Source organism: Culex quinquefasciatus, chromosome 1 (genome assembly GCF_015732765.1).
Source record: "Culex quinquefasciatus strain JHB chromosome 1, VPISU_Cqui_1.0_pri_paternal, whole genome shotgun sequence".
In the NCBI taxonomy this organism is placed as follows: domain Eukaryota; kingdom Metazoa; phylum Arthropoda; class Insecta; order Diptera; family Culicidae; genus Culex; species Culex quinquefasciatus.
The window spans coordinates 39033747-39061525 of NC_051861.1; the positions used below are offsets into that span (position 1 = coordinate 39033747).

The 27779-nt window shown below is 37.3% G+C and overlaps 1 protein-coding gene across 11 annotated transcripts in view; it reads left to right on the top strand.

The window, feature by feature from the left end:
• LOC6037355 (tensin-1) overlaps positions 1 to 27779 on the top strand; it is a 447484-nt gene that overhangs the window by 268018 nt on the left and 151687 nt on the right. The window contains exons 1-2 of one of the 11 annotated variants that reach the window (XM_038249952.1): positions 1454 to 1791; positions 7196 to 7608. The exons of 7 other annotated variants lie outside the window; for them this stretch is intronic. In XM_038249952.1, the coding sequence (XP_038105880.1) occupies positions 7558 to 7608 (51 nt within the window). In that variant the 5' untranslated portion in view covers positions 1454 to 1791; positions 7196 to 7557. 3 more of the 11 variants (XM_038249953.1, XM_038249955.1, XM_038249954.1) reach the window with 3 other exon arrangements.

Consider the following 27779-nt stretch of genomic DNA (forward strand, 5'->3'; position numbering starts at 1 on the left):
GGGAAAATCGCATTTTATCTATCTTTAAAAAATGATTTTGACAAAGATATTTTTTTTGATACTGCACATGAACATTTGCATTTGGTCAATATCAGAAGTTATGCAGTTAAAATAAATTGCTTATTCTAGGCAGGAATGAATAAATCGATTACTGCGTTGCAAATTGTTTTTTTCACTGCGAAAATCTGTTTCTGGAATTTAAAACTCTTTCGTAATCAACTAGAGCCCTGAATAGGGCAGTTTAAATGTCAGGAAAGTCGATTGATTTCATCTTGATTTCTATTTCAGCTTCACTTGCAATTTCCGTCCCCTTAGTTCGATAGGATGTTGATATTATGTCTTAAAACATTTCAAATCAAACAGCCTTGTTCAGGGCCACGAAATTGATCACAAAAGAGTTGTCTTGTGTAATTATAAGGGAATCATGGGAAAATTTGGACCGGACATTGTAAAGAAAATTTGAACAATCATCTTGCGAAGTTCTTAAAAAAATCCGTTTCGTTTTTTGCAAAGTTCTTTGTCATACTGGTCATGTGTAACATAACCACCTGCACCTTTTTTTCATTTACGACAAAAATTGGAAAGGGCCTTCTATTCAGTTTTCGAGCCTTTCCGAATGTGAATCGTGAAATTATTATTTTTAACAAAACTTACAACTTTACTGAATACATCGATTCGATCTTAACATTGTTTTTCATGTTAAAATTGGGTGAATATTACATAATATATGTTTTTCACTGCTGTCAAACTTGACATTTTATATCAAAAGAGATTCATTAGGAATAAATAAACAGATTATTTAGTGAAAATTTAACGAAATACTCTTTAGTCAAATGATCTAAAACAAGCTTAAAATCATATTTAAACAGTCTAATTTGGGCCTATGTTTAAATGCGAACCAAAAAAGAAAACAAGAGCAACTAGTTCTTTGAAGATGGATCACAATGGTCAAGGCTTCGTGTGAAAACTTCACAAGCCTGTAGAATAGTTTTCCTCCATTTCTTTGGGAAACCAATAATGAGTTAAACAATTAACTTCTGTCTATCCTAAACTAAGCAATAATCGTTAACTCATCGAACCACCCGCATGTAATCCACCACACACCACCACAACCGATATCCAATCAACAGGAAATCTTCCCGCACACGAAAGGCGAAAGAAGGGCTCGCTCGGAACCGGCTGCGAAATTTCTTCACGAAACTTGGCCACAGCAGCAGCGTGTAATCCAATAAACTGCTCTCTGCGTGTACACTAAAATTCCATTCAAAACCGACCGACAACAACAAACGGCCAAAAGAGAGTTCAAGCCGTGCACATGTTCAAGAACTACAACAGAGAGAGAGAGAGAGAGAGAGAGAGAGAGAGAGGGAGCGAATTGTCGGGAGAGCGCGTCCCTTGCGTGAGCGCTTGAACTCGCGAGCGCGTCATCCTCCGCTGGGCGTTCAGTCGCACATGAACCTTCAAAGTGATCGTACACGTTCAAGACACTAACCCAACTCCGTGCGCGCGCGCGCATCCCGTTCGTTCATTCGTTCTTTCCTTTATGTAAATTAACTTCTTCTCTTCGATTTTTTTGTTGTTGTTTTAACGACGCGACCGCGCGACCTCCGATTCCACGCTCCGACTCCAGGATTTTCCCCATTCGCGGGGAAACCTGATCTTCGGCCAACAACTGGTCAAACCCCGCTCAGGTGCAACAAGCTTCTAACTAACCCGGCAGTGCCTCAACTAAAAGGCGCGTGCAAAAAAAAATAAGCCCGTTATTTCCCTAAAGTGTGTGTGTGTGTGCAAGTAAGTGTAGTCAGTGCCCGCTCGAAAAGTGTGAAACGGGATTAAGTGTGAAAGTGCCCATTCGGAAGGTGTGCCTATGGGCGTTTAGGTCCAAGCAAAAAAAAAAACACGAAGAAGTTGCTGGCAGCAGTGTGTAGGGCAATTAGCGAAATTGTAAGCCAGTTGGGGTAATCGCTAAGCCGCGAGAAGCGTGTACTTGGAGAAGAGAGTTAAATACACACACGCGAGTGTGTGTGCGAGTTTGTTGTGTTTCATGAGGAGCAATTGACACGACTGATAAGAGCCGGCAGGCAGGCAGTGCCCATTGATGGGGGGCTCGATGGCGAGGAGGGATTCGCTGCAGGTTGATTGTTGAAGTGTGGTGGAAACGTGGGACACTTGAAACAAAGTTTTGGACTAATATTGACGTGGTTGACAGATTGACGGATCATCTAATGAGTATTTACTTGTCGGATTTAGAAGCGATACTTTGTGTAAATAACTGCTCATGTTTGAGCTGTGTATTTATCGGTATATAATTAATATAGTGCTGTGTAATGTAAGATATGATGACGTGTTTAATCGAATTTCTACCTCAATCTTAGAAAATTATTGATTTTCTTGTATAATTTCAGAAGGACCAATAGAAATTGCCGTAAATGTACGGCAAATCAATAGTTGGCTTTTTTGTAAACAAATAAATGCAAAATAACTGGTGAAATGCATTTTAGAACACTTTTTTCAAGTGTTGCAATAATGGCTTGTAATTGTAGATTCTGTTATTCCCCTCGACTTTGGTCAGAGTTGAGGGAAATAAACTTCAAAAAATATTTGCAACGGCCTAATCTGAATCTGAAAGATTAATTTAGAAAATATATATTTTTAAATTTTAATATACTAATTTTTCTAAAAATTATACCTCGTCAACTTAATAAACGATTGAGATTCATTTCAATATTTTTGAGAAAATAACATTCAAATTAATATTGGTTGAGATATTTTTAATTGAGTCCTAAAATTATGTTTAGATTGCTGATATTATTGTTTACAGCGATAAAGCTTATTTATCTGAGTACAATGACCCTTTGTACGACCACAATGAGTTTAAAATGGATTTTTTAATCAATTTTGAAAATTAACCTCGCGGTCCTTCTTGGCAGAAAAGTTCCTACTTGACAGCTCTTTCCAAGGGGGTGTACCCATTTGGCATAATGGACATTTGGCATAACGGGTTTTCAAGAAGGACGTTTGGCATAATTGGTCCAAGACATCAGGAACGTTTGGTATAATGGACATTTGGCATAATGGACGTTTGGCATAACTCGTTCAAAAACCTTAAAGGACGTTTGACATAATTTTTTTTTGTTTTTATTTTATACAGATTTCTCATTTTTACGAATGTAAATGTATTGTTTTTTTTTACCTTTTTATATTACTATAAGAGATTATCATTTGTTTCGAAAAATTAGGTATCTCTCTATTTTTTCCCCAATAGTAAATTGTTTCCTTTTTGAATAATTCACAATAAAGCATTTTAATGAAGTTTCGATATTTTTATTTAAAATTTAGTTTAAAGAAGGAAATATCTCTTGTTAGCTTTACATTTTTCCTCTTTCAATATAATTAGCAATTATATTTTTTTGAAATTTTCCCTTCTTTTATATAAATTTTAACTTAAAGATGAGAAAACCACTTCAAACCTTTGACAATGGAGACAATTTTGCTTTTCTTTATATTTGGAATTAAGTTTTTTATGCAATTTTCTTCTCTTTTTATATTCAACTTGAAGAAGGGAAATTCTCTGTAGATTTTCTCTATAAACATTTCTACAGCTTCTGCATTTTTTTCTCTGCTGGTTTATTTTTCGCAAAAATGTTTATGCAAGTTTCCTTCTTTTATTTATTCAAAACTAATCTTGAAGACGGGAAAATTGTAAAAAAAGTGCTAATTAAATTGATTTTTTGAATAGCTGTAGGTGAAAACATAAAAAGTAATGGGTTTGTCAAATATTTGAAAAGTGGCAAAATGTTAATCTTTAAATAGACTTTGATTGATTTTTATATAAAAGAAAGGAATATTTTATAAATAAACTCAATTTTTCTAATATTCAAAAAGTTTTTTTTTTTTGAGATTTTCCCTTCTTAAAGTTGAAATTTAAATAAAAGAAGGAAAAATTTCATAACAACTCATTTGTCTAATATTTAATGAAAGAAAAAATGTACATCCATTAGGTTGAATATTCAAGAAGAAAAAATTGCTTAAAAATCAAAAATTGCAAAATATTGAAAAAAAAAACAAAATGCACAGCTTTTGAATGATTTTGCCTTCTTTTAGTTTAAAAATAAAAGAAGAGAAAATTGCTTTAAAAACTTATTGCATTTCTTTAAAGAAAAGCAAAATGCTCATACATTCTATATATAGGCAGCGAATGACAAACATGTTAAAGCTGCCTGAAATAAATCAACTACCACCACCATACATTCTATAGGTTGAATTTAAAAAAGGAGGGAAAGGGAAAATAGTATAAAATCTTTGTTGCAAAATATTTAATTACTGTGAAAACTTACATCACTTTCTTAGGTTGAATTTTAAATAAAAGAAGGAAAAATTTAATACAAAAAATAGCAGCAAAGTATTTCAAAAGGTTAAAAATCTTGATATCATATAGAATATTTTTAAATACATTTTTTACAGTAAATTTATGTAAATTGGATTTTAAAGCTTTTTAAATAAATATTCAAAAAAGGGGGAAAATTACACCTATTGGGAAAAAATGACAAAGATACCTGATTTCTTGAAAAAAATATTATCTTTTTAAGTAAAATTACCTGTTTAGGAAAAAAATCTATACATTATTATACTTTACAAAAAATAAATAGTTTATGAAAAATAAATAAAAAAGCCGGTAATATTTATGCCAAACGTCCTAGATGGGTTTTGAACGAGTTATGCCAAACGTCTATTATGTTTAATGTCCATTATGCCAAACGTCCCTGATGTCTTGGACCAATTATGCCAAACGTCCATTATGCCAAACGTCCTTCTGGAAAACCCTTTATGCCAAATGTCCATTATGCCAAAGGGGTACACCCTTCCAAGGGGACCATAGTTGATTAATCAAAAAATGTTGTCTTGTCAAGTTTTTGCATTAAAAAAGTGATCAGATATGGTTTTAAGCGTGTTTTCAATCGTTTAACATAAAATTTTACATAGGGCTTTAGGACCCTATTACCACGAAAAAAATTTAAAAGAAGTTTTTTGGAATAATGGAAAAAATACGAATGTATGCTTATTTTGAATAATTTATATGTTCATTATCAACGAAAATTATTCAATAAAATAAACACATGAACTTCAGTATTCAATCAAAAACGTTCCACATCGGGATGAACACTTTTCAGCTTTTTTTTATGTTTTGTTTGAATGTATTTGGGACAATTTCAACAATTTTGTAAAAAGTAATGGAGCTGGGTTCAAAAGCAATTATTCAAACTTAAACAGTGACATTTTTATTTAAATTTTTAATTAATATCATCAAATTTAGGCAAACTTTTTACTAAACTTTTGTTTAATTTGTTAGTTTTGAAGAGTAAACATTTGGAGTTTTGAAAACCTAATTGAAAAATATGTTTTTATTTTCAAATACAGGGATTGATCGGTAAAAAAATCGATAGCTCATGAAATTTATCTGTTTTGTATACTTCAAGATGCATTTGAAAAAAATAATAATCATGTTTTGAATTTTAACTGAAGTTAAAATATAGTCCGCGACCAATTTTTCATAGAGATTTAAGGTACAATTCGCATTCGTATGGAGATGGTGATCTTTGCGGGCTGCAGGCTAGATTTCATCATGTATGTGTGATAATTGTCCAGCCCCGGTGGCTTCGAAATTGATTAGAGGGAATGAAGTCCTATTTTGTAAATAAATAAAAACTTGTTTTGTAAAGCACGCAGTATTATTATATAAACAAACAAAAGTTTTTTGAAAAAAAAAAATAAATCAGGCAGTCTTGAAATTTTACGAGCAAATTGATTAAATTATTTCTATGCTGCATTTGCATCATTTGGCAGTACAGTGCATTGTTGAATCAAAATTTGTTCCTCAGAAATCATGATTTTATTAAATCCAGTATTTACTACCTGAAATGTATTGTACAGAACAAGTAAATCTTTACTTTCTCTTTTAACATTAGTATTCATCTGAGCATAAAATGTAAATATTGAAAATCGAAATCACTTTGCAATACAAAAAATAATAATATTTTTATCTACTTTTTACCTGCATAGTTTAACCATCCTTATATGATCAATTTTCATAAAAAAAACAAAAAATAAAACCTTTCAACATTAAAATTGATTATAAAACTATTTTGCAAGTAATGGTGAAATATGAATTGGTTTTTATTTATTCGCAAATGAATTAAAATATCACAAAATGCAATATACTGCAAATTGAAAAGCCGAAGCAAGAGAATGCTTGGAAAGATTATTTTTTTCAAAACTCAAAGCAGTATCCTAGGTATTTACAAGTGGATTTTAATTTTGTTAGTTAGTTTCTTCATTACAAACCTTACGTTCAAGATTATTGCTTTAGTATGCAATATTGTCAAAAAGCTCTAAATTTTACCTCTACTCTCCTCACTACTGGAACTCAAATCACTCAATTTTCATCAAAACTGAACCTACTCAGACATGAGTAATGGTGCAATTGTCAGATTTGAGTGAATCTCACTCACTCAGATCTGGATGAATTTCACCCAATTTTCGTTGATTGCTGTTTGAAATTCACTCAAATCTGACAGTTGTGTCATTTACTCCTTTCTGAGTAGGTTCAGTTTTGATGAAAATTGAGTGATTTTGGACGTGCTTGCAGCTTTCTAGGCACTGACAAAACTAATTGCATTCAAACCGGTCGTGTTTGACTTAGATTATGGGCCCAAATATCGGTATACGTTTCCTGGTCACCCTATTGATGTTGAGATCTGTAATGCGATTCGTCATTGCTTAGGCCAGTAGAAATCCTTTCAAACGAACCATTCGTTTAAAAGATCTGGTCACCTTATACATTCATACATTCAAAGATTCATTTTTGGGAAACAAACAAAGATTCCAAAACGCAAATCTTAACCAAAAAATAGGTTTCTAGACTATTTTGTTTTACTTTCCTTCAAAACAATTAAATCGCCACGCTTAACCCACTGATCGTTAACTGTCAACAGTTGGCAAAACCATTTGATTGCCCATTGTGACGAAATCGGAATCATCACATTTTGTTTTAACTGACAATAAAAAAACACCCTAAATTCAGCAATCAACCACGTACTCCATGTGGTGGCCCTAATCAAACCACTATCACCTCTTCCCGTTATCGAGCCTGCTTGTATCGCCAATAAAATAATCCCCGTTTTGCATCCGTCAACAGCAGTGTATATACAAACACGCTAATTGTGTTTTAACCATTCTTTAAATGCTGTTAGCAGAAGAAGTGTTCCCAAGTTTGAACGCCGTTTCCCTGCTGCCCTGGCCTGCTGCGACTGCTACGCCTGCAAAGTGATGATGTCAGCGGTATTGTCAGCCAGTAGTAACAACCGCGGCCGGTGTTTGTGTTTTATCAATCAGCAATAAAAATAAGCAAAACATCGAATATTAATCAGCGAAAATAAGCGGTAATCCAGCGCCGAAGAAACCGTCGACGACCAAGAAGAAAAAGAAATAAATAGCGGATTTCTGACAGAACGAGTAATCGCCCGGCAGCACGCGGAAACATAACCTACAAAACAAAAGATGATAAGAGTCAACTCGCAGTCGTTCAGTCTGTCCAGCACGCTGAAAAAGGTAAAACATTTTAAGCGTGTATGACCGGCCCAAGTGGCATTTTGAGAGGTGTGCAAATTGTTTGCACCTCATGTTTGACAACCGTTTGTTTACCTTTCCCAAACAGAAGAAGAAGAAGGCGGGGGCTTGCGTCACATCTGTCAACAAAGTGATCGCGATCGCGGCCATCTTTGGAATGTGTGCCCCAAGTGACGAATTCTTTGTTTTTATTTGCAAACTCATTATTTTTTTTGAGAGCTTTTGGCCATTCCGGGAAGTCGTATAATGAATCGCTGCGCCGCCTGGTAGCCAGCTTCGGAAGCTTCCCCGCGATCGTAATCATCATTATCCGGATTCTTTGGCTTTCTCGCGCGCGGATCTTTCTGCCAATTAAATTATCGCTGGATTTTTTTTTGTGGTTATGTTTCGAAAAACGCCTCAAGGGGACTCAAGGCCACGTCGTGAATTTTATTGCAGATTTTGATATTCTTATTTTTGTCTTCCTGAAACGTCATTAGTGCCGCGGAATCGCACGCTGCGCGGCGTATCAAAAATTGAAAAAAATGCGAAGATCTTTTCATTTCTGCGAACGGAAATGATCCGGTTGTTAGATTAGGTGGGAATCGTTTAGTTTGTGGGGAAGATCTTCGCAGTGTGCTAATGGCTAATTAATTTGTATTCGGATTAAAAGATAACTAGCATTATAAATTTTGTCTAGACAAATAAAATTTCTATCTTTGACTCATCGAATCTTTGATCATCGACTCTTATTTTTTTAGTTTCTTTGACAAGTTAACTTTTTGAATCTTTGACTCTTGAACTTTTGGACTATTGGACTCTTGGGCTATTGGACTCTTGGACTTTTGGACTCTTGAAATACATACTAAACCACAAAAATACAAAAAAATATAAAAATACAAAAATAAGCTATTGTTTTTTTGGTAAAAAAAGTTCGCAAAACGTCATAATACACCAATAATTTTGGTGAAATCTTTCCTGTTACTTAGACTTAGGCTGTAAGTTTTGAAGCAAATCAGGTTAGCTATTTTACCAATCGTAAGATGCTGGATTTAGCTGAAATTTCAACTAATTAAACCAAAAAAAGCTGTTTCAACAACTCATTGACGTTATCAACTGACAACTGTCAATGGGATTTTTCGTGCTACCCATTTGCTGAACATAATTCGCCGAGACTTTTACGTTGCAAATTCCAGCAAATCGCATCCCCCTGCATTTCTTTTATTTGTAAACAAAGAAAGCCGCTTAGGCGGAAGCCTAATTTATGTTTACACCATTAAAAAGTATGTTTATAGCGAAACATAACCTAACGGCGGTCGGCATCTGCTGGTTCTCTTTTGATGAATTACGAAAATTTCTCCCTACCCCACAAAGTTAACCGGATTAAGCTGTCATAAAAACGCGAGCATCAACATTAACTTCGCGGAACTTCACACGACGACGACAAAGATGGGACATTCTCTCGCGGATGGAAACGCCAATTTGTCAAACACATTCCTTGTCGTCTCGCGACGACGAAGAATTTCGCTGACAACCGAGTGATGAATCGATCAGCTGCGATTCCCGCAGCGCGGGATCGATTCGTCATTGTAACCCGTTCCCCCATAGAGTGGCATTCTAGATGGGATAAACGTCAAAATTGCGGTTGACGGTTGTCAAACTCATCAAGCAAAACAATTTCGAGGGTCCTAAATGTAAACAAAGATTGCACCTTGCCCACGCAAGTGAATCTTGACACAAAGTGAACCAAAATGTTATGTTTGTGTACATTTGGTACATCATCTTAGCCGCCTTAGTCTATGGTGGCGCCCCTCCCAAACCTCAAAACAAACACAGCCGCGCACGAAACACTCCAAAGTTGACAACCAACAAAGCGTGCCATGATGAATCACCGAAAAGCACTTATCTTGGTGCTGGTATCTAGATAAAGTGCGTTCGGCGCTTGTCACTGGCGCTTTTTGACACATGTGATCGCCTCTTTTTTGCGCCGTTTTGTGACGCATGGCCTGCTTTGTTTACCTGCGGAAAGCGGCGCCAGAGCGGAAAAGTGACAACAGCCCGGGCTTTGTTTTATTGATGCAGGTTGGGTCCATTTTTGAAGGTTAGAAAAAAGGTCTTCGAGTACCAAAACAGAAGGCGCAGAAAGGTGGTTAGGTAAAAAAAACCAACAAACCGAAAGTGACACTCCAGCCGACTACCTGGTAGTCGTTTTTTGCTTGCTCCTCCTAATTCTCCACCGTTGATAGGATCTGTTTCCCGGAGAGCGAAGCAAAAGACCGAAATGTCATGGAGCTGGTCCGCGCTGTGTGACACTATCGGTCGCGAACGATCTTTACGGACGATTTCGGTGGACGGCATCATGTGCAATGATGCGGGTCTTTCCCTCTCGTATGATTAGCTGTCAGGGATGAGAATGGTCCAATGGTTATTGCCTCCGTGGAAGCCGTTTTGTTAGGCTGCTTAAGCAGGCTTGAGGGGTTCCGAAATTGGTTAATGTGTCAGGATAACTCCCTGAAGCCAATCATGCCGGGTTAGGGGTTCAGTTCTGGGAATCGGACTCCAGTTGAGCGGGTTACGGCTGTCAAATGAGAACAATGGAAGCCAATTCTGTTTTTATAGCGCGTTCGAGCGCCATTCTGGCATGTTGACGTTTCCTCACCGCGAGATGTCAAACGATTTGCGTTCCGACACAAGCGGTCACCGTGGGGTCAATTGACCACGTAACTCGCTGGTGGGCGACAAATTGTGCGACAGATGACCCACATTCGTGTGCGAGTTCTCGGAACCAGATCGAAGCCGTTTGTTTAGACGTTCAATTGCTCGTTTCATCAAGATTCGGTGAAGAAGACACCCCGGGGCCAGACGAACATTCCTCGCGATGATGCGATCGCGGATCGCATGAACTCTGCGACGCTTTATGGCAAATTGTGTGCGTGAGGTTATCCCTTGGCTGTCAAAAAAGTTTGAATTTGTGGCATAATGACGACAAGTGCCAAAATTTCTAATTGTGGGATGAACTGAAATGGTTTTATAGCATTGCCATTATGGCGATTTGACAGCTCGTCGAGCTAAGGGTCTCGGAACAGCTGGAACGTCTGCGACGTTCCCGACTGAATGGAATGCGTTGCGTTTGGGTTCCATTTATCAGCTTGTTGTGGTTCTAGTTCTAGCAGTTTGCGTTTTATTGAAGACACTTGCGCGAGGAATCTTGGGAGAGTTGACGTTCGGATTATGGTAGTCTGGATGGAACACACTTTGACACAGGGTTGACGTTTTTACCTCAAAATTTGGAGTAAACAACGAGCAGACACTTCACATCGATTTGATGTGAAGGGTAGCTACCTTCTATGACTTCTTTGACAGATTGAAAGTTGATAGATTTGACAGATTATCACTTCACATTTCACTGAATTACTCACTGCTGTACTGCCTCTTCGATGAGACGCACTTTCAGGATCTGATACACCCACGTTGAAGTCCATAATTGAGAACTCTTCTCTAACAAATGCTAACATTTGCAAATTTCCCAACAAATGTAAACACAACAAAACCGTAAAAGCACCGTGAAATAGGTTTACAAATTCAGCCCTGCCCGTCATTTGCGCTGTCACGGCTGATGTTTACGTTTGTCTTGCAAGCCAGTCTTGCCAAACCGCATTTCGCCGCTCGCACACAACGGATAACGATTCATAAACATGTGCTTCCATTAGATATGCTCGGTACCTTCGACTGTCGAGTAAAACATATGTTTTGCATGCTGCAATCTCCGACGACTCTTCCGGGAGTCGCACACAATACGCACCGTTGTAAGTCGCCTGCTGCGATGGAATGTGCTGAGCCAGTCTACCAACTTCGTTGCGCTGGCATTGATCGGCTAACTTGGACCGCATCTCCCCAGTTTTACACCCGAGCGATCACTCAACCCCGACTAATTGCGGGCAGCAGGGCCTACTGTGCAAACTCTTCTGAAGAGGCGCCTCTTGTCATAATTCGCGAGCGCACCCCTCGCCCGGTAGCCCCCCAGTTATTAACCTCGTTTATTTCGCTTGCCTTCGTTTTTGCCGGACTAAGTAACTAGTGCGAGCGCCATCTTTTGACGTCGATTGCCAACACTACGGCGAGCAGCATCAAGATGTTCACCAGATGAGCGCCGAACCCCTTTTCCGTTCCTCGCGCGACTTCTGAAAATATTTTAATGGAGCGTGAACCCGAAAATAAAGAAGTTAAAATTTGCACTTGTTCCAAACGGTTCGTGACGGGTTGCTCCCCCGTTTCAGCTTGCCGCAGCCACCCGGGTTGCGTGCTGGACGTTGTAAAATGCGATCATTAGTATTTATGGGCGTCAATTGCAACCGATTTCGCGCTCCGTTTGAGGGCAGAAATTGGCCGCTGGAATTTTGAGAGGGCGGTTGCTAAGGTACTTACAGCTATTGACAGTTTGACTGTTATGACAGATTGACAGATTTTAACATTGTTTTTGAACTTAACCAAACACTGTTGTACTTACCTTTTTGAAGTCAGCAATCAAGAACATGACCCATTGTACTTACCTAATCAACTTGTCTTCACAACTACAGTTGGTACATCAATGTTGAAGTCCGTAATCGAGAAGTCTATCGAACTTTAACTTCAAACTTTGTTTGGAAGCTCAATGTTGAAGTCCGTAGTCGAAGAAACCTGGAAACTAAGACTACTAAAAGCCTTCAATCAGATAATTTGGCTAAAACAAATTGCACATCAGATAGTGACGAGCCGCTTTCTCGTCCGCGCCAGGATAACTTCTCCAAAGAAAGTAATTTGTGCCATTTCTTTTCGCCCTCGACCTTTGCTCTCTCGCCAAAAAAAAACTGGTCCTCTACACCATCTAATTACCCGCGGGCGCGGGCGAGATTCGCCGGATTGATTACTATCTTTTGGAGGTCGGCACTTTTTTTCGGGTGTTCCCACGGAATCGGCTACCAAATTGAATTAGTTCAACTCCGCGCGGTGGTTTGAACTCCACCTCGAGCAGATTGAATGTATATCTATTAATTACCGTGCAGCGCAGCAACGGCCTTGCGTGTGTCGAAGATGATGAGTTGTTTGCATGTGAAAGTGAAATCATAGACCGACCCAGCAATCACCCTAATGCCGCGCCGCGGAATTCACAAATCATTCGCGAACCGTTGTAGACGAGCGGGGTTGATGATAGTAATTTGGTTGCACTCCGAAAGGTCAGGATGGTTCTAGGAGCGGTTCTCGATGCCCCCAGGAGGTGATTTATGACTAGGTCGTTAGGTTTCACACAGAACTTCCCGGCGCTGCGCGGCGTCGTAAGCATAATTCACTCAAATTTCAATCGTCGTCATCGACGGTTCCGTCGGAATTCTAAATCTGGTTCCATCAAGAAGGTGGGCACTCCTCGAAACTGTTAGACGACTGATATTTGCATTTTGCGCGCGTTATTTGACCATAAAAGCCAATGATGTGCGTTGACCTTCGGTTCCACACTTGACTCAAGACGGTGAGATCATGATCCGTGCACAGCACGGAGATGGAACTTGTTTTAGAGGTGCGAAGCGACCACTAGTAGGAAAAAATAATTGACAACGTCGTTGGGCTAGTTGACCTGCCCTTGTCATTTGTGGCAGTTCTTGGTAGTCACTTCAATTCATAGAGAAGTGAAGTGTTACTACCGCATTGACAGATTGGCAGGTTTCACTTGATAGACACTTCAATTCATCATGAAGTGAAGTGTAGCTACCGCATTGACAGATTGACAGATTGACAGATTTCACTCACTTTGTAGACACTATCGCATTTTCACTCACTTTTGTACTTACCTGTTCAATGTAACACGATTGTTTGATTTGGTACCTCGATGTTGAAGTCCGTGATCGGGAGCTGCTGTACTTGTCTGACCGTTTGGACACCTCAACATGGGTTGGTATATCGATATTGAAGTCCGTGGTTGAGATCGTCTAACTTGCTTTATTGGTTCGATGCTTTCGGAATGTTGAAGTCCGTAATAGAGATCGCAAACCAATCGAGCTGCATATAATGAATTTCAACGATTGTCTTCACGGGTGGCATACCTCCAGGCGTCAGAGTACCAGAGTGTTTGCAACTTTTTCCTGGTCGGAATCTGCGCCACTAAATCACTCCCGACTGTCAGTACCCGGCAAACATTACCGTAAACATTTTCCCCGGCTCTCTAACAAATGCTCACGTGACAAGTCAATTGCGCGCCACTCTGCCATAAATATAAAAATAAATTAAATTCACCACCGCAGGGGGGTGCGCACCGCAAATCCTTCTCTCTCAAGGGCCACAATTCGATCTCGGCCAATAATTTACCGTGAAAGTCCCTTCTTCGCCGGGAGTTATTTGCACACAGTCGCCGGACTTAACCCCATTTTCGCCTGACCGGTCCGGTTTGAGACCTCCTAGAGAGAGAGAGAGGGCGATACTCGCTTGGAAACGACTTCATCTGGGAGCGTCTTAGAACTTGCATGTTCGCGAGCAGATTACGAGCTCTAATGTGTCTTAAACTGGTTCAATCTACGCTTAAGCCGGGTTGATCTCCATACATCTTGAACCAGTCTACCCCGGATGATATTATCTGGTGAGCACGTACGACCATTAGCCGGTAATATCTCTAATTACGATCATAAAGCGATTCTTCAGTCCGTTGTTGTGGTCGCGACGCTTCTTCAGAACTACCAACGAACTCACTCTCGAAGGGGGACGGACGGCCATGTAACCCGAGCCCCATTTCATCCGAATAACTCGCTGCATATAATGCTAATTAAGATCTTCTTCGTTGGCGTTGTTGTGCTTTTGATCAGTTTCTGAAAACAACGTCCCCGTAGAATGGTCAGCAGTTTCGTTAAGGTAATTTGATCGGCGTGGTTCATCCTCGGAAATTTGTTCAGCGCGAACGTGATTCGGTTGCTGGAAGTAACTGTTTCCTGTGGGTTGACGTCGTCTCAACTTGATTTTTTTTTTTGACAGATTGACAAAATTTGACAGTGTTGACAGAATTTTACTCATTTTGACAGCGAATCATCCAAAATTGTACTCAACCAAACTAAATGATCCTGGAGGTAGCCAATGTCGCAATTTGGACTACACTCAACCCCAGATGGTTGGTCACTTTTTCGTTTGACACTTTTTTAGTTTGTACCCCGTTGGTTGGTCAAAGTCAAACTAAAAGGGACGAACTGTCACTTTTTTACACGGCGCTCACGCACACTATCAAAACAAACGTTTGGTAGTGTGTGAACTCCGTGTAAAAGGGGTTTCAAACTAAAAAGGGACCCCGTTCGTTTGACAACAGTTGGTATCAAACCTTCGGGGTTTGAGTGTACTTGATATTGAAGTCCGTAATTGGGAACTCCCCTCTTAACAAGATCGATTAAGCAACTTATTGAGGTTATGTAACACCACCGATCAGCCAATCGACTCAATTTATCTCCCTCCCCACCGAACGATCACTCACGCCCAGCACAAAATGTAAACAAAAGTCACTCCGACAAAATCCAAAAACATTATCGCAAATAAAAAAAATGAAACGCATTCACTCTCAATTATTGCTCAGCTTTCCAAAATTAGAACTCTGGTACTCCACAAATTCACCAGCGGTGACTCACACGCTGCTCGACTTGAAAATTGCAAGAAGGGGTTGTTTATGAGTGCAAATATGTTTGAGACGAAACGTTTCTTAGAAATTGTATCGCGATTACTGGAGCACACTTCTGAGGGGATCATCACCATAGTGGAATGTTTAGTCTACTCGATCTATCAGACCGAGAATTTTGAATGAAATTTCATTGTGAGTCACGATCGAGTAATTGGAAAGTTTGGGATGATGTGTTGTAATCTAATTTTGTTTGAATGTTTTTGGTTAAAATTGTCATCACTCTTTACTAAACTTTTTTTCTTCTTTTTTATTTGCAGGTAAATAAATCTATTTCAGTTGGTTTACTTCAAACTGTCGGTTGGCTGTAAGTACAAAAATGAAATTAACTATATTTAAAACCATCAAATGTATTGAAAATCTGGCAACACTGTTAACTTCTGTAAGCTTTTTTGTAACTCTTCAAGGTCAAAACAACCAAAACAATGTAACATCGTTGAATTTTGTTAGATGTGTGATCCAATTATTCAAAAATATGAAATTATTATCTAAAAAATCACTCTTTTGAGAAATTCAGAACATTAATTTAATCAATATAAGCCATTTTAAATCTGTAAGCCCATACATCCAATTGAAATGTGGTCAAAGAAAAACTTATGGGAAATTGGACGAGCTTTCCGGTAAAAATATTATTGACACTGAAAAATCAAGTCTGTCATATAAAAATTGACAAAAACCTTCAAAAAACCTATTTTTTTATCAACATTTTTATTTTTAAAAACCGCTGTAACTTCACAAGGATTGGACTTAGGACAATGGTTACAATATGGAGACTTTTATGTAAAATTGTCTGGAGAATCGACTCTCGTGTTCGGTTTTTGAAAATGTTGATGTTAAGAGCACTTTTGAAAAAAAAATAACAGTTTCAGTAAATGATTTTTGTAATTTTTAAGGTGTGTTGCTCCATACTGCATTTTTCGTGAGTCTTTTTGTATCATCTTAGGCTATTTTCACAAAAAAAATGAACAAAGAAAAATCGTGGGCTCACCTTCAAATTTGACTTTTAAACATAAAAATCAAAAAATCTCATAAAAGTGGAGTGTTTTTTTGTTTCAGTGTATTTTTTTCGGAAGGCCCGTCAAATTTAACAGCTTCGAGATACAGCAATATTTATATTACGAAATACAAAAAATTAAAACACTTACGCCCTTCTCAAATGTCATTATCGAGTGCAACTGGTTCCACAAAAATGGCTTATATATGCCTAGGATAACATGTCTACAAAGTTTTATTGAAATCGGAGAGGGTCAAGAAAAAAGTACTTGAAAAATTCCTGTTTTTTGCTGGAATTGCTCTATTTTTGAATTTAAAAAAATGAAACCTTTGTAAAATTTTTGAATCTCTTCAAAAATAATATTTTCAATTTTTTTTAATCAAGCCTAAAATTTTAGAAAGGCTAAATATTGAATGTTTGGTCATTTCGAAATGTTAGTCTTGCTTCAAAAAATTCAAATATTGTATTCGAAAAGATCGGATACTTTCACGAATGTTTGATTTTTAACATTGATATTCGGACCATTAGTTGCTGAGACATCAGCATTAGAAAATGGAGGGTTGGTTGGGTTAGACTTAAAAGTTTTCTATTTTCCTGATTCTTTTTCCTTAATCCGCTGTATCTTAGCAACCAGAGGTAAAAAAAAGCCAAAGGTCCAATGTTTAATATAATGTAATCTTTAAGACAATTTTAAAGCAAATTTTCTGAACTTTTCAAAGCAAGTTTCATTGCCACTAGTTATTTTTTAAATCGAACAACTGCAAATATTCCGCTGCAATCAAAATTTCGATGGCCATATCTTGAAAACGGGGTATTTTATAAAAGAGCTGTAAAAAACTTTTTGATTTTCTGTATGAAATTTCGATTTTTCCAAAAAATATTTTTTTCAAAACTTCATAACCTGATGGCAACATTTTTGACCATACTCCTCTATGGCTCAAAAGTTGCAGGTTTTTGTCCCCTAACCCTAAGACATATATGCGTAATTCTCCACCAACTCACACGAAATCGAAAAAAGTTGCCCCGACCTCTCTTCGATTTTTGTGAAACTTTGCCTTAAGGGGTAATTGTAGTCCCTGATCACGAATCCGAGGTCCATTTTTACGATATTTCGTGACGGTGGGGTGGTACGACCCCTTTCATTTTTCTGGTTTTTTACTAAGACACGTTTTTCAGTGATTTGTAGCTCGCAACCGTGAAGAGATAAAAATTTGATGTCAAAGGGACTTGATGGCGTACTCAAAATTCCGAAAAACGCATTTTTCATCAGAAAAAGTAAAAAATAGTTTTAAAATCGCTGCCATTTCCCGTCACTCAACTGTCAAAAATCGTGAGACATGTCATCTTATGCAAAATTTAATGTACTTTTGAATCTGAAATAACTTATTTCATTTAGAACAAAATTTTTCATTTCAAAATTACGTGTTTTTTTCTAACTTTGCAGGGTTACATTTTAGAGTGTAACAATGTTCTACAAAATTGTAGAACAGATAAAAACAAAAATTTTGAAGTATAGAAATAAGGGGTTTGCATGTATTATTTTTGAAAAAGTTATGATTTTGACCATTTTTGACCAGTTTGTTTTTGTCTGCTCTACAACTGCTTACAACTTTACAAGAACATTGTTACACTCTAAAATGTAGCTCTGCAAAGTTAGAAAAAGCTTTTTTTTTACTTTTTCTGATGAAAAATACGTTTTTTCGGAATTTTGAGTACGCCATTAAATCGGGCGTCTTATTGTACAAAAAAATCACTGAAAAACGTGTATTAGTAAAAAACCAGAAAAAATGAAAGGGGTCGTACCGCCCCACCGTCACGAAATATCGAAAAATGTACTTCGGATTCGTGATCAGGAACCGAAATAACCCCTTAGAGCAAAGTTTTACGCAAATCGAGGAGGGATCGGGGCAACTGCTGGGTGAGTTGGCGGAGAATGACCCATGTCAAAAAATCTAACAAATACGGATTTTTTGAAATTGAGTTCCTGTGAAAAAAAGTTTATCAAAAAATTCCATGTACCTATTTTTCTGAATAGTCCCCTACAATACCTATAACATTGCAGAAGACACCAAGTTGATCAGAAAATTCCTTTAAAAGTTACAGATTTTCAAATATTTACGTACACAGAAAAAAGTGTAAATTTACTCGTCATGGAAATTATGAATCACGTGTAAACTCGGTTGATGTAATCAACTGTTTCACACATAAAATCTAGACTACTTTTTCAAATCAACCAATGCGTCATGGATTTCCTATGTACATAGGACCCTTTGAAAAAGCAAGCGAGATATTATATTTTTACGTATAATTTGTTGCGAATTTACATCAAATCGCATTTAAATTTAAATGATTAATGACGTGCAAAAGTGTTACAACATTAATGATGTAACATTCAGAATATTTTTATCTGTGTGCCATTTTTGTATAGACAGCTGCCAACATTGTATGGGTGAACCAGTGACATAAAGTAACTTTTTTGGTCAAAGGGAAGGACCCCGCAAAGTTTGAGAAAAATAAAAAAATAAAAAATGAAGAAATACAAAATTGCTCACATACAGTGCCATCCTGTTTTTTGACAGTAAGTTCCACTAGAGCGAACAATTTGATTTTTATCAGGCTAATATTATTTCAAAATTCAAAACTTTTTTTTGTCAAAATCTTTGGTTTAAGATATTTTGACAGCATTGAAAACGGTTGTTGTACAATGGAAAATATCACTTCGTGAATCATAATGAAAAGATGGAAAAAGAGTAACAACAGTGATCTAACTTTAAAACTATGCTCAAAAAGTGAAGTTCAAGTGGAATTCAGTTAAATAGTTTGTGTATTTATCAATCGAGTCTAAAACTAAATCAAATTTGTAACAGATATTCTTACATGATTGTCGAATTTAAGATTCTTCCCTAATGAATGAAATTTCCTAAGGCCTTGAATTTGACAAATTTTACATGTCCAACATTCCATGTTAAACTCCAAATTCCAACAACGTACGACCTACATCACTGTCCTAGAAGGTGGTCTGTTTTTCCTGGGTGAGCGCGCGCAAGTTTTTGAGAGTCGGCGAATAAAAAATAACACGGAGCTAAATAAAAAGTGTAAATATCACTTCCAGATGCCTCCCGCCTTCGAAACGCTAAGAGATCGAGTGAGGATCGATGCCGGATGGTACAAGACATTCCAACAACAAATCAACATTAGGGGGGAAGAAGCAATTGTGGTACAGAATTTCGATGAAAAAAAAATTGTCGGCGTTTCCTATGGAGTTATTAAAAAATACAAGAATGAAATGTCAAATAGTTGGCAACTCACCCTAAAATAATCCAAAACCCTAGAAAACCGACCTCGGCAATCCATTTTCCCGCTCTCGTGTAGCCTGTCGATGGAAAAACCATTATTAATTTCCCGACCTTTTCCCAACCGACACAACACATGCCTTCCGTTTGGTTTGGTGCGCGGGAAACGCGATCAAGAAAAACAACCAACGAGGTGCGAAACGTTGTTGCTTCTCTCTCTTTTTTGAGGTTAGGATTTCGCAATCCCAACCCGATTGATGATGTACACAACACCATCGCCAGAGATGATCAGGAGAAAAAAAAACCGAGAAACGGAAATTGCATCATCTGGAACTAGAGGGAGCAAAAAGCAGTCCAGTCTGAGAAATCGAATATCATAAAAATGCAAATCAACTTGGTTCACCTTGAAATTGACTGGGAAAATCGCGCGCGGGTCAACACCAGCAAAAGTGAATGAATTGATTTGTTGTTTGGCGACTTGGCCGCAGGACAAGCGTCGTATAGTTTGAGCTAAACGTGATAATCGAGAGATAACGAGTTTCTGCTAATTAAATTATTGCTCGTGTTTCACTGCGCGGCATTAGAGTGGTGAAACCGGTGTGTGTGTGTGTGTCTCGGAGAGTTGGTTTAATTAGATTTATCGACGGTGGTGACCCCAAATGGGACCTCCAGGGTGAGAAAGGTTACCTGGGCAGACGGTTATAACAAAATTCATGCCATTTTTACAAAAAATAATAACAAAGATTTGTTCGAAGAATAACTAAAAGTGTTATTAGTCTGTTACTACAATAACAATCCAATAACCAAAAATGCATAACGACGATGATAAATCTTGTTAGGGACCATCCATAAACCACGTGGACACTTTAGGGGGTATGGCGATTGTCCACGATCCATATAAAAAGTTTTTTTGTATGGACAATTGTCCACGGGGGGGGGGGGGGGGTAACAGATTCCCAAAAAAGTGTCCACGTGGTTTATGGATGGTCCCTTATGAATAACATAAATTATTATTGGCCTAGTATTTTCAAATATCAAAAAATAGGGAATTGCTGTATTAACATGCATGCTATTTCCTTCTGCTCGGGTAGCAGCCAGGCAGTACATTAGAAATTGTAAAAAGTGGATTTTTAGATGTAAACAGAATGATTTATTGCGGTTATTAAAACTGCGATATACTCTATAGTCAGTAATAAAATGGAACTCTCTATTACGGACCTCAGTCTTGGTAAACCTATTGAACTTACTTTCCTTTTCAAAAATCAATCAGTTATTTGTTTAAGAAGGATAATATGATTTAAAGGGTATACAGTCCAGACTCGATTTTTGTTTCGATTATCCGAAGGTTTGCAAGGGACTTCAATGATCGAATCACGACTAAACAAAATTTGTGAACATTTGAGGGACCTAGCTTGGCAAACATTTCTAGGGGCTTGATTAATTCTTCAAATCTGTTTCTTTTTACAAAATGTTCATGTAAATTACCATTCACTATTTATATTCCACTGGTCGTGGCCGGCGTCGGTATTGATCAGCATGATAGGGACCTTTGAAAATTGCGAAGGGGTGATGATTGGTTCCTACTTTTCATCTGTGGTCCACGGAGCAATTTTTGGGGGTCCTGGTCAATAACGAAGTAGCAGCTACGGGTAGACACCAATGCTATGCTATGCTATTACCATTCACTATTTATATTATTTTTAAAACAGTAATTTATGCAACGCAATGAATTTCTAAACAAATTGATTTTTGATATATTCCAGGAATTTGAAAACATTTTTTGAGACATAGTAGATGATGGTACAAAATCTAGTTTCAGAGTTATGAATTTTGAAAAGAATGATTTTAGAGAAATATCGAAAATGTGGACACAGCAAAATTTCATCCATTGTTTCAACCAAATAAAAAAAAATCACTAAGAAAAGTCGAAAATGTTGAATTTTGCAGCACTCATATGGTTGCTGAAAAGTACTTTTTGCAATCCCGCTGTGAAACTGTCATTTTTTTCTGTCCTTTTGGAGAAACGAAACGGCCTACTTTTCCCTACCAAAAATAACAGATTTGAAAATCAATACCTTCTAATACCAGTGCCGAAAAGTCCTACTTTTCAGTACTGAAAAGTTGAACTGTTCAACACTTGTGTCGAAAAGTAACATTTTTCAATATTGTTTTGAACGGCGAATTTACTCAACATATGATTTGTTCATTCATAAAGCGTTTTCCGGAATTGCAAAAATTTATTTCAAGCAACTCGTTGCAAAACTAGATTTTTTCAGCACTCGTCGTATTTATCCAACGAGGTTTACCGGTACAACTCGTGCTATTGTTTTCGCAACTTGTACTGCTTATTTTGGTGTGAATTGCAAAAAATATGTTTGAATTGTTAGATGAAATATTTTTTTATAACAATTATGTTGATTTGAGGTTATGTTAATACAGCAATTCCATTTGAAAAGAGCCTAAACCGCGGCCAAAACGCCGTTTTAAGTTTTCATACGACTTTTTCAAATGTTAAGCTAGATTTTTGAAACTTCTTACTATTTTTCCCAAATAGCCAAACTCATCACCTTTCTTTTGCGTCTAAGATAGCTAAAATCGGATGAAATGACGCGGAGATATGATTTTTTGAAATAAAATGGGTTTTGCGAAAAATGACGAAAATTGCCTTTTTTTGAACCACCCTAAGCACGATGTAGGTCACCCTAATGGCCAAACAAAAAAATACGGGTCAAATTATTTTGGCTAGGGACCATCCATAAACCACGTGGACACTTTAGGGGGGGATGGGGGTATGGCGATTGTCCACGACCCATACAAAAAAGTTTTTTTTTTGTATGGACAATTGTCCACGAGAGGGGAGGGGGTAACAGATTCCCAAAAAAGTGTCCACGTGGTTTGTGGATGGTCCCCTAGGGAACCCAGTCATGCTTTTGAACGGGTTCTCCGTTCGTTCAAGTTCACAAAGCAACACGAAAAATAACAGCTCTGAGAACGAACGCTCGTCTCTAAGAAACGTTCGTTCAGTAGGCCTTTTTGAAACGAACCGAGGTCCCAGTTCAGAACTTCAACATTTTCCTTTGATAAGACCTCAGTAGACTAGCTAAACTTCATTGACTTTGAATCATCTGTTTACATGTCAGTATTGCTAGCTTAGTGGTAACATTTAGGATTAGTAATCAGGGGTAGTGAGTTCGAGTCTCTTTTTTCATGAACTTGAAAAGCATGTATTTTTTTAAAATCATGGTGGCAATAAGATTTCGTCTCCATTTTAGTTGGAGGTGCTTTTTACTTTTGAACCGTTTCATTTAGTCTTCCTAGCCTGCCAGCTGTAGTTTCCGTTATCTGGGGCGAATCGGGACTACAGTCTGAATAGGGACAGCAGTTTTTAGAGCACTTAAAGCTTTTAAATTTGGAAATGGATGTACACATTTTGTTGGTCTGAGTCTGTTCTAACCGAAACCAACCAGTTAAATCAAAATATTGTGCTCCAACATGGTTAAAACTGCTGTCCCAATTCACCCCATGCGTCCCGATTGACCCAGTTTACGGTTCTCTTGATTTGTATAAAAATTTAATTTCAATCGTCGTCAAAAAGTTTGTATCCAACCAAACAAAAAAAAATATTTCAAATACTTGAGATTCGAACTCACTTCCTTTGATTACTGTACTTGCATGTTACCACCGAGCTAACTAAGCTCTGTACAAATTGTTTTACTGAATGTTTATTTAAGTTAAACAGTTGCCATAGAGGGCCTCTGGCTACAGGCGGTTCACAGAACGCGTTCCAAACTTTGAAGAGAACGGCACGAAAAAGTGAAGTTCTGTTTTTGGAACGAAAAGCAATGGCTCCTGCGCGGTGGGTTCAGTTCGTTTTGAAGAAAGAGAACGAACGCAGAACGGGTTCCGTTCAAATTGCATGACTGAGGGAACCCTCAGAAAATTGTTGAGCCCGATCGGAAAACTTTTTTTCGGTTTAGGCTCTTTTCAAATGGAATTGCTAAATACAGGGGGGGGGGGCAATGTCAACCATTTCTAATGAAAAAATCATGGTAAAATTCATTATACATCAGTACAGTTGTTTTACAATCAAAATATAAATTCTTGCGAAAAATATACGTTTTGCAAGAAAATAAATCTTTTTCCGGACCTGTGTGTTTATCAAAATTTCACAAAACGACAAAATATTTGTCACCTGCAAGAAATACGTTTTAAATTGTAAATTTCACTATAAATTCTTTACCTGTCGAAGTTTCTTGAAAAAAATGTTTTTGCCCCCCAATTTTTCATAAATTTAAAAAAAAAATCCGGCGGCCTAAACAAGCTTTGAGATAAAATAATCATATATCCACTCAAATTTCACAGTCTAGAGAATCGTTCCCTCAAAATTTATTGAGGGCTCAAAGCCAAAATCGAATGAATAGGGACGTGACGTTACATCGTGCTGCCATCTGGTTTTTTAAGTGCAAAAGTGGAAAAATGCTGAGTCATCGCTTTAAAATAGAAGACGTCCTATTTCGCCCAGTAACATGAAGTCGGTAAAGTAGTAGGTTTTTGATGGAGAAAAAGTGGAAAACCCCCATGTAATAGGGACGTGGCGTTACATCGTGCTGCCATCTGGTTTTTTTAAGCGCAAGAGTCTAAAAATAGACGGCGTCCTACCTCGCCCAGCAAAATGAAGTCGATAAAGTAGTCGGTTTCGATGAGAAAAAGTGGAAAACGTGATCTAAAAATAGCGACGCCACCCTCCTATAATGCTACCAACATCATAACAAATGTGTTCATTCGTTAATTTAAACAATAAATCTCCAACAAGTGTCATATATACCAACATCTGACCACACCTAAGTCACCTAGCTATGGTGGCCGAGGCAGTTAAACCATTGGGTTAGTCTGTCAAAGGTCCGTGGTTCGATTCCCATAGTCGACAATTTTGATTTTCTGTTTTCAAAAAAATCAAATGATTTGCTCTACAGCATTGCCTTGGCGTTCTCGATTACAAGATTCTTACTCGAAACTAGGTGTCCGAAGGCTTGATTGTTGAGGCAATTGCAAACCTCTTTTTACACCTAAGCTTCCATCCACCCCGGGAATCGAACTGACGACCTTTGGATTATGAGTCCAACTGCCTATCAGCGACTCCACCGAGGCAGGACCCAGGGAGACGACTCCTACACCTAAACTGAGCTAACAACCTAACAGAGATCAGACAAATCTCGTCTCAAAATTTGCCACCGGAACCTTCTGGGATCAAACCCAGGCCGACTGGGTAAGAGGCAACCACGCTTACCCCTACACCACGGTCCCGGCGTTTCTGTTTTGGTTTTAACAAATGAACCTCGAGGGAATAGATCTTACGCCCGCTGTGTTCTCTGTGCAGTCCAAGAGAACAATGGCCTCGAGTCGAGAGAAAGGTTCCGTTATTCTCTCGACTCGAGGCCATTGTTCTCTTGGACGAGCGCTGCCCAGTGTTTGGTGTTTTAATGTGGATAACATATTTAATTCAAAGGTGGGTTTCAGCAAAACTTTGAAAAAAAAAATTGTTGTGGTTAATTTAAACTGCTTTTCTCCGTAATGTCGCTTACGTCGCATAGTCAAACCAATGACAATTATTGATTTTGCGTATAAATTGCTATTATGAAACAATGCAAAAGGTTTGGAAACATAAAAATGTTTGCAATAGCTGAAGCAGTTATGTAAGTGATAAAATTGAGTTTTCATAGGGAATTTTTAAATTTCGCCATTTTTATTTTACTTTAAGTAAAATGGCTGGCTGTAAACAGAAGTGACAACAACTAATTGTTCAAGAAGCAAATCTGTTCAGAAAAAAAAAACTGGTTACAAGATTGTAGTATTGGTTTTTGTGACATTTTTTTGTAGAATATTTTTGAGGGAAATTCGTAAAAAAATCAGGCAAAATTTTTTTTTCCAACTTTTCCATGCTGCCAATGAAAAATGTCGAATTTCTGGATCAATAAATACAGAATATTATTGGAAAGACTCTTAACTATGATTTAAAGTGAAATATTGGTTAATTCAAACACATTTTCAAGGTTTTAAAGCATGATACTTTTTATGAAAACAACATTTTTTTAGTAAATCGCAAATCGTGAGTTCTAAGCGGTTTTGGTGAAATTTATACATAGAAGAATATTACTATAAAAATTTTTTATTAACTTGCAAAACAAATATAACAAAATTAAACTGATTCAACTAAACTGATGTCCAAGCAATGATATGCAAGTCATTTCTAATGAAAACTGACTGTTTCTACTAATCTCTGTAAATCGCGCTCAGTAACATTACACCACGTGCGAAAAATTAGCCAGCTTTGCTGGGTGAACCTCATTAATCATTTTCCGGCTAATGACGAAGTCGGCAGTTATTCAGTGTATATCACCCAACTATACAGACCAGATTTCCCATGCTAAACTGATTCAAGTTGGATGATAAATCTACTTGCTGTTAATTAGCTTTACGATGCCTTTAGTCATATCGAATCAACTATAAATCATGAGGCAGTTATGAGAATTTGTTTTGTGTGTGGTTTTATGGAATTCATCATAATTTTGAAATTATTTCAACCTTACTCACTTTTCAAACCTTAAACCCTACTCAACTATGCTAATTACGAAATAAAGTGGTTCTCTATGGTCGCAAATCAAAAAGGCTAAACCACTATTAAGTGTGTGTTTTTTTCCATATACTAGCTAAGTTTGAAAAAGACACCTCCACCTGAGCAAGCAAAGCCAACCCCCCCGTTCGATACTAATTGGCTCTAATTGATTGCCGGTGGGTCTCGTTTGCTCCGTTGCCTTTTTGTTTGTTTAAAAAAAATACGAAACCTCAAGATCAGCACCAGCCCCTCGAGCGCAAAAACCACTTTTCAACAACTTGTCAACTATTTTAGCCGCTTATTTAAGATAAGTGTTGGCACGATCAAGCCTCCTCCAAAACAGAGTCTGAGGCTTTATCTTAATTGATCTGATTAAAAGACGTTTTTTTTCGAATTTTCTTCTTACATGTTGCAACTCGACGAAATTGGGCTTGGGTGGACAGTTTTGGATTTTTTTTTTTTTGGAAATCGTTCGCTCTTACGTTTAAACTGGAACAATAAAAGAGCCTCTAATTGAGTGGGTGTTACTTGAAGGTGGTGCCCACCAAAAAATAAGAGTGGGCTTTTTATCACACCTTGGTGATCTGTGTGGCCTCGAAATAAAACAAAACAAAAAAAAAGCTTAAGAAACATAAGTGCATGAAGAGCGGAAAGTGTGTAGGCGGAAATGTTGGCACTTGGGTTCTTAAAGTAGAGCAATTCTCTACGAAATCGGTCTTTTTTCTTCAATTTTAATTTTTGTATTTTTTAATCCGGCTGAAACTTTTTTGGTGCCTTCGGTATGCCCAAAGAAGCCATTTTGCATCATTAGTTTGTCCATATAATTTTCCATACAAATTCGGCAGCTGTCCATACAAAAATGATGTATGAAAATTCAAAAATCTGTATCTTTTGAAGGAATTTTGATCGATTTGGTGTCTTCGGCAAAGTTGTAGGTATGGATACGGACTACACTGGAAAAATAATACACGGTAAAAAAATTGGTGATTTTTTATTTAACTTTTATCACTAAAACTTGATTTACAAAAAACACTATTTTTAATTTTTTATTTTTGATATGTTTTAGAAGACATAAAATGCCAACTTTTCAGAAATTTCAGGTTGTGCAAAATCACTGACCGAGTTATGAATTTTAATCAATACTGATTTTTCAAAAATCGAAATTTTGGTCGTAAAATTTTTCAACTTCATTTTTCGATGTAAAATCAAATTTGCAATCAAAAAGTACTTTACTAAAATTTTGATAAAGTGCACCGTTTTCAAGTTATAGCCATATTTAAGTGACTTTTTGAAAATAGTCGCAGTTTTCATTTTTAAATTAGTGCACATGTTTGCCCAGTTTTGAAAAAATATTTTTGAAAAGCTGAGAAAATTCTCTATATTTTGCTTATTCGGACTATGTTGATACGACCTTTAGTTGCTGAGATATTGCAATGCAAAGGTTTAAAAACAGGAAAATTGATGTTTTCTAAGTTTCACCCAAACAACCCACCATTTTCTATCGTCAATATCTCAGCAACTAATGGTCCGATTTTCAATGTTAATATATGAAACAATTGTGAAATTTTCCGATCTTTTCGAAAAAATATTTTTGGA